The sequence below is a fragment of the Puntigrus tetrazona genome, chromosome 5 (assembly GCF_018831695.1).
Source record: "Puntigrus tetrazona isolate hp1 chromosome 5, ASM1883169v1, whole genome shotgun sequence".
NCBI classification, from domain to species: domain Eukaryota; kingdom Metazoa; phylum Chordata; class Actinopteri; order Cypriniformes; family Cyprinidae; genus Puntigrus; species Puntigrus tetrazona.
Genome location: NC_056703.1, coordinates 3,847,265 through 3,855,209, shown reverse-complemented (window position 1 = coordinate 3,855,209; position 7,945 = coordinate 3,847,265). Strand labels below are relative to the sequence as shown.

The 7,945-nt window shown below is 35.4% G+C and overlaps 1 protein-coding gene across 4 annotated transcripts in view; it reads left to right on the top strand.

The window, feature by feature from the left end:
* The window catches only part of slc39a14 (solute carrier family 39 member 14), a 24,397-nt gene extending 18,680 nt beyond the window's left edge, over positions 1 to 5,717 (top strand). For all 4 annotated transcript variants that reach the window (XM_043239162.1, XM_043239160.1, XM_043239161.1 and 1 more), the window contains 5 exons: positions 1 to 55; positions 1,350 to 1,535; positions 2,881 to 3,085; positions 3,158 to 3,342; positions 4,287 to 5,717. The exon at positions 1 to 55 is cut by the window's left edge and continues 68 nt beyond it. In XM_043239162.1, coding sequence (XP_043095097.1) covers positions 1 to 55; positions 1,350 to 1,535; positions 2,881 to 3,085; positions 3,158 to 3,342; positions 4,287 to 4,439 — 784 coding nt within the window. In that variant the 3' untranslated portion in view covers positions 4,440 to 5,717. The remainder of the gene's footprint in view (positions 56 to 1,349; positions 1,536 to 2,880; positions 3,086 to 3,157; positions 3,343 to 4,286) is intronic.
* Positions 5,718 to 7,945: the final 2,228 nt, after the last annotated feature.

Sequence of the window (7,945 nt, the reverse complement as noted above, 5' to 3'; positions counted from 1 at the left end):
CCTGTTCTTCTTTACAGAGAAAATCCTCAAGATGATCTTAAAGCCAAAGGAAAGGGTGAGCTTGGACTTGATGACGGTCTTTTGGAGTAAACCATCAAAACGGTAGCTTTAGCAAACAGCTTTATCGGACGTTGTGGTCGTGACACGGGTTTGCAGTGACATCAAACAAAAAGGGTGTTATTTTTAGGACTCTCTAAAGTTCAGACTCGTGAAGTTTGGCAGTGGAATGCGTGAACGGTATGTACGATATGCGCGCGTCTGGGTTTAGCGCCTCAGGGGGCTGCGCTGTTCATTACGACATGAAAAAAATAGCCAAAATCTTAATATTGATAAGAATGCATTATCCGTTATTGTTTGGCCAGATCCAAAGCATGTAGTTGATTCATAACTGAGCTGTTGAGACGGCCTTTCGTGCCCTCTAGTGGAGGATTTACTCGACGCTCTGACTTTAGTGATCTAGCGATTTTTGTGAAAACGACTGAAAAAAATTCAAATGAACACAAAAGGAGAAATCGAGATTGACGAGTTCCAGTCGGGAGCCTGGCTGCTGCATTTCGGGTTAATTGCGAACGCTTCATAGATCAGCAGTTAATCATATAATAGAGTGAATTACAATAGTCCAATCAAAAAAATGACAAATGAAATCCCTTGTTGACGAGAGGGATTTAACTTTAGTCATGCAACGAGGGCGAAAACAACCCAAACCAAGTTTGTTTATTTTTTTTGCACGTGGAGTAACACGCTGCATCAAACGACCAAGGTTGTAATTACTAGCATTTAAACCCATATTTAAAGCACGTACAGATCTTTTAACTCCATTTGGTTTAAAAGAAGGCTTCTTTCAGCTTATAAATAGAAAGAAATTCTTTGCAATACGGTTTATTAGTAATTATTACTTAACAGCATTAGGTAACATGAAACAAGAAGATTATTACACGCTGTAGAAATCATTAATTAATTCTATATTCAGCATTCACTAATGCATTAATATCATTGGTTAATGCACTCTTGAGCTAACAAGGACTATCAATGAGTGTTTGCATTTTTATCCAATAATGTTAACATGAATATGATGAATAAATACTGTAATGTATTGTTCGTTGTTCATGTTAGTTAATACATTAATTAATGTTAACAAATGACACCTGATTGTAAAGTGTTCCCGAAAATCCATCATCTTAATGTATATAACACAAAAAGAGTCGGAGCCAGAATAGAGCCCTGAGGAACACCACAAGTCAGAGGCAGTAGAATTATTCTTTTTGTCTAAAGCGCACACAAATCTTTAGTTTTAAAGGTAAAAAAAGCGACCCTTTCAAGCTTCTTTCCTCGCTCTCTCTTTTTGTTAGGGAGGGCATGGCCACAGTCACTTTCCCGCGGAGCGCTACGCCAGCTCTAATGGAGATCTGGAGGACGGCGTGATGGAGAAACTGCAGAATGGAGAGGCCGGAGGAGCGTCTTTACCCAGGCCGGAAGGAGACGCCAGAGGCCTTGCTGAAGACGACAAGATGCTCAACACTGGCCAGACGGTACAGGTGAGGGATATAACCCAGGTTTTTCGGGAAATGATTTCATGTTTGAGAGTAAATGCGGTTGTTTCAGTTCAGTTCAGTCACAGTTACATCCCTTAAAAAAACGACTTGAAATCAAAATTGACCCTAATTGTTTAGTCATGTTAATGTCATGCCAGAATTACTGTAATTATGACTTTATATGAACTTTCCGGGTCTTTGTTGAATTTATAATTGCAGCTCGGAAACTCTCGATCTTAATGAATGACTTCTTTTGTTCGTCTTTTAATAATGACGTCATGCACACAAAGCCAAAATATAATCAGCTTTTTTCAAGAGCATGCGGATGTGAATAATGTTATAGTCATTTTGCTGTCATCGACCGTGAGAGTTGCCATAGAAACATATTTTTGAGAGGCTGAGGACGTGAGAAGCATCTCAGGGTTGTCTTCTTGTAATTGGCATGATTTCGGCGGGATGTGAATGTGACCTGATCCGTCGGTGCGTGGTGGGTTTTTTAAGGACGAAATGATTGTTTTCGTAACTTTGATTAACATGCGGCATCATCTCCATCCTAAACAACGTTTTCAAAGCTGCAAGAGCAGGAGCTAAAATAATCGGTCACTTTTTTTTTTTTTTTTTTTTTTTTTATCAAATTCTAATCTATAAAATTGAGTACCAGACTACATTTTTAAAGATATTTTTAATCAATTCAATTCAATTCATTCAATTCAACTCATATTTACTAGATTAAAAAGACAGCAAACATTCAGTTCAACTGTAGTGTATATTTTTATAAAATATTTATATATTTTTTACTTATTTGTCATAAAGTCCTGCATAGTTATCACAGATTACAAAAATATTAAACAGTTCAACTCTTTCCGGCCTTTATAATACATCATAAAATAATAATAAATTATATATTTCTTTTTTTACCCTGTAACTCTAGCGCTCTCTATTATTCTATTATATAATAAAACAAACAAAAACATTTGTCCATTTTGGACTTGCACTCCATGGATTTACTTTTGTACTTTTATTTTATAAAAAAAAAAATAGCTTTCCCATCTTTTTGCGTTCTTTTTAATTATTAAACGGTTAACAAAAGCAAAAAAAAAGGCCTCTAATATTAGCTTGCTCTATTCTTTTTTTTTTTTTTATTATGTAAATCAATAAATAAACATTTTTTTTATGTAATGTGTTTTAATATTAAATACGGAACAAATGGCTAATTTAAATGTAATGCATTACATGAATGAATTATTAATGTTTTCCCTGCTTTGGATCAAATGAATGCGGCCTCAGCATTAGCCTTGTATTTCCTGCACTCGTCCTCATTTAGTCTGTGTTTGTGTCCCTGCCGCAGGACTCTCAGAGCTCGGGCGGATGCTATTGGCTGAAGGGCAGGGCGTACTCTGACATCGGCACTCTGGCCTGGATGATCACGCTGAGCGACGGCCTGCACAACTTCATCGACGGTTTGGCCATCGGAGCCTCCTTCACCGCTTCTGTGTTTCAGGGCATCAGCACGTCGGTGGCCATTCTGTGCGAGGAGTTTCCACACGAGTTAGGTGAGAGCGACTTTGAGCCTCAAAGCGGCTTTGAGTCTGTCGTCTTGTAAACGCTCCGCTCTGTGTGTCCAGGGGATTTTGTAATCCTGCTCAACGCTGGCATGAGCATCCAGCAGGCGCTCTTCTTTAACTTCCTGTCAGCGTGCTGCTGTTATCTGGGCATGGGCTTCGGCATCCTGGCTGGGAACAACTTCTCTCCTAACTGGATCTTTGCTCTGGCCGGGGGCATGTTCCTCTACATTGCGCTGGCTGATATGGTAAGAATGGGATGCTGTTTTTTTTTATGGATCACTCAAGGTGGGTTTCTAAGAGGTTGTTACTAGTGCTTTTTAGGGATCCTGCAAGTCATGATTCTGCTTTCTGCAATTGAAGGCCTTAAAAAGGTCTAAAATCAGAGCAGAAAGTCTTCAATTCAAAGTCATGGCATTAAATGTTGCACGCGCTGCCACAAAAAAGACAATGCATCTTCCTCGGTATATTTGATTTCCAATACAAATATCTAAACCCTTTTAAGTCTGAGACAAATCTACAAAATTAAGTCTTGTTTTTTTGAGAAATTGATCAAAATTATGTTTATTTTTCAGAAAACAAACCTATGTCTGTCACTTTTTTTTGTTTAGTTAGTTGACTTTTTCCCCATTGACAGATATTTGTTCTCTCACCTTCGCAAAACCTCTGGAAACACTGTATTTTTTACTAAAATTAAGAAGTTATATAAAAAAGAATACAAAAGTAATAATAATAATAATAATAAAAATGTGGCCTGCATGTTTGTAAAAAAAAAAGTTTTCTTTTATCAACATTATTAAAAGTAATTATTTAATTGAATATTCATATTTAATATAATATTTAAATAAAAAAACTAAAAAGGTAGCACTAGTTTAAAACTAAAATTATTTTATTTTAACAAATATTTAAAAAAATTTTTTTAATTATTCTGCAAGGAATAAAGCAGGAAATCATTATAATGCAATATTTTCTAGTAAAAGGATCACGCGATGCTGAATCAAATGACCTCTTTCAATATGTTCACATACAAAACATTTGTTTTTATTTTTTTGCATGCAATATCGTTTTTAGCCGTGTGCAGGAGCGTAGGAAACTTGATGAATCCGATGGCTAACTCTTGTAGTGTAGTGATCCTAAAAGCGATGCTGTTGATTTCCACACAATCTTCATGGTCTTTTGTCCCTCTCTACAGTTTCCGGAGATGAATGAGGTGAGCCGTGAGGAAGAGGAGGCCGGAGGAAGTGGCTCTCTGGTAACGTTCGCCATCCAGAACGCAGGGCTGCTCACGGGCTTCGCCATCATGCTTATACTGACCATCTACTCTGGACAGATACAGCTTGGATAGCAGAGAACCTAACTCCGACGCTAAAAGACTATCTCAGCAACCCGGACCGAAACCCTGAGATGGACTTCAACGTGAGCCGGCTGTGCTGTGCTCGTTTTAAACCATTTGCCCAGCTGGACTAGGTCACGACAGAAATGACTAAATGTTTCGGCCGTAGTTTGGGCTCCAAATAAACCCCGGACCGTCGAGATAAGGCTAGAATTGACCGACCTGCGAACCTTTGCTTTAGATTCACCCGAAACCCGGGACTTACCGATGGATGAGCTGCCCTCCGGTTCTTCTGCCTCAAAGCTTTGGGACATTCCCATCATTTAATTCTCCCTCAAAGACGGGCCCGACGGACGGGACGCTTCCTACGCTTCACACCAAATGGTTTTATTCAAAAGAAAGATTCTCAATAATGCTAGTTGCCTAGGGACGAGATGTAGACGTAGACTAGTTAGATAGCCCTCATTATTCTACTAAAACCAATCTCACTTTAATCAAAGGTTGCACTGTTGCGTAAATAGATTGTAGTTTAGGCACAAAGCGGAGTCCGTTCACCAATATATCTATTTTTTTCTCCTCAAATGCATTCCTTCTTTTTCTCTTGATGGTTTTCGTTTAACGTCTTCAACAAAAAAAAAGCAGAGACCAGGCTTCTTCCAGAAAATGTTCCTTTAGCTTTTATCTTTCTGTTTATATGACCAGAAAAAGCGGCGTATGCTTTCGACACCCTACTTTTTCTTTTCTTTTTCTTTATTTTTTTTAAACACCCTACCGTAACATTGCATATTAAGTGATGCAGAAAATGATCACACCAGTTATAAAACTTATAAAACACTTATCACTAAACTCTAAATGCAGTACTCTTCGAAATGAAAGAAATAATTGGGAAACGCAGCAAAGACGTGCGGTGCTGTAGTGTTTCTGCAATATGACCATTCCTTATAACCTTTGCTTTATTGCACTACATCCAACATTATTAGAGCTCTTTGCCAATCAAGCATCTAGACTGACAAATCGTTTTCGATATCGGTGGATTTTAAGCTGAATTTTGTCATTTCTGCGCCAACGGTTCAGTCAAACGCTGTTCGTTTTCCTTTTCCCGCTGTAGTGTTTCAATATTTGAAATGTTTTTTTTTTTTAATTCACAGTGTTTAAATTTTTGTGAAAAAACATCAACCAACAAATGGCTTGCCTTATATCTAACATTATATTAAATTAAGATGATATTATAAGCAAATTAAGATGATAAAAAGTTATATATATATATATATATATATATATATATATATATATATATATATATATATATATATATATATATATATATATATATATATATATATATATATATATTTTTTATATATATATATATTTATATATATATATAAATAATATATATATTTTATATATATATATATATATATATATATATATATATATATATATATATATATATATATATATATATATATATATATATATATATATATATATATATATATATATATATATATATATATATATATATATATATATTATATATATATATATATAAAAATAAATATATATTTTTAAAATATATATATATATATAATATTTTATTATTTAAATATAGTAATATATATATATGTTGAATCTATGATCCAGATGTAAAAATTTCTAATAAAGCCAGCATATAAATGAATTTGTAGATTGAATAAAGTATGAGATTATTCAGAAATCGATCAGATATAATCCCTGGGCATCACTTTTGTCTTCCACATAAAATGAATTTTCTGTCAGGCTTCCATCGCTTAATATTCCTGCTAGTAACAGATTTCTATCATCTGTACCGCCGCTAATTTAACGGTATAACATCAGTGGGGCCTGACATCCCAGCTCCAGGTTACAGGATACAAGATTCATCGTTACAAGGTCATTTTAGCTCTGTGTGAACTGAACGTAATGCGTTCTTGTGCATACAGTCTAGAGTTCATCTTTATTTCAGGGCCATGCTCGGATTGTTCAGCGTGTTTGTTTAAGTGCGTGTAGCTGCATTCAGCTTCGTGTGCAGCCGTCGTTTCAGCTGGCGTCCTCCTGCTATGCATCGACGCGTCCTCTGAAGTGATTCTATGCCTTAAAGAGAGGAGGCCGTCGAAACACCACCATCATCAGTCGTGAAAAAGTTTTAAGTTTTCGTACCTCATTTTAAATTTGGTAATATTTAAAAATGATTTTGTAATGTAGAATGTGTGTGAGTGTCTATTTGTGATTTGTAAGACATTTTGTCATCAGCAATTCATTGTATTTAAGTGACAAGAGGGAGCTGTTTTGTTTTTGTTGTTGAGTTTGTGAGCAAATCAACTTCTTTTTTTTGTATTTTTTTTTTTTTTGTGGATGGTGAAGCTAGTGTACCTGTTACGATCAAGGCTTTTTTTTTTTAAATTACTGTAAGCATCTCAAGTGTTGTGTGATTCATATGCGACATGTGAAATCTGATTGCTGTTGTAACTGTTTTTTGTTTTGTCTTTCGAAATATTAAGCCATGAGCTTTAAGTTCGTCTTTTGTGCAATGGAAAATGAAAAATATAATACAATCTGATCCAGAACTGAATCTTCTCATTTATTTAATGCAATCTTGGTTTCTCGTGTGTGTGTGTGTGTGTGTGTGTGTGTGTGTGTGTGTGTGTGTGTGTGTGTGTGTGTGTGTGTGTGTGTGTGTGTGTGTGTGTGTGTGTGTGTGTGTGTGTGTGTGTGTGTGTGTGTGTGTGTGTGTGTGTGTGTGTGTGTGTGTGTGTGTGTGTGTGTGTGTGTGTGTGTGTGTGTGTGTGTGTGTGTGTGTGTGTGTGAGACCAGCTGCAGGACGATATGGCAATATCTCCTGATTTCTGCTAATGAAGTGAATCAATGAATCTGGAGCTTTGAATCATCTCAGGAGTCGACTCAATCGAATCACATTTGCTGCATCCTCAGTAAAGCTCCTTGTCATTATGCAGCTATAAACATATATATGACCCATATATATATATATATATATATATATATATATATATATATATATATATATATATATATATATATAAAGGACATAATAAGTATACATCTGTATGACGTATTTTAAATTAATATAGAGATGTTTATGTACACAAAAGTGCACTGCAGTCTTGGTAACAATTTCCGTTTTTAACTATTTAATAACGCTAGTCTTTGAAAGTTTAATCATCACAGACTTTATTATTTGCCACATTTATTTTTACTTTAGTGCATATACACGACTGTTCGCATGCATCCGTTTATGTAGATACACACGCGCATGCTATTTATCTAATATTTAAATGCATGTTTGCATGTATATTATTTAAAATAAAAAATAATAACTGTTTAAAGATGCTTCTATTTTAGCAATAATTATAGCAATGCATTTACTGATTTTTAAAAGTTCGTTTTTTTATTTATTTTTGTTTACTTGTTTATTTCGAAGGACTTTAATTTTGAAGCTTTGTTTTGGGGGCATTCCCGTGGTCGTCACGTTTCGCGCG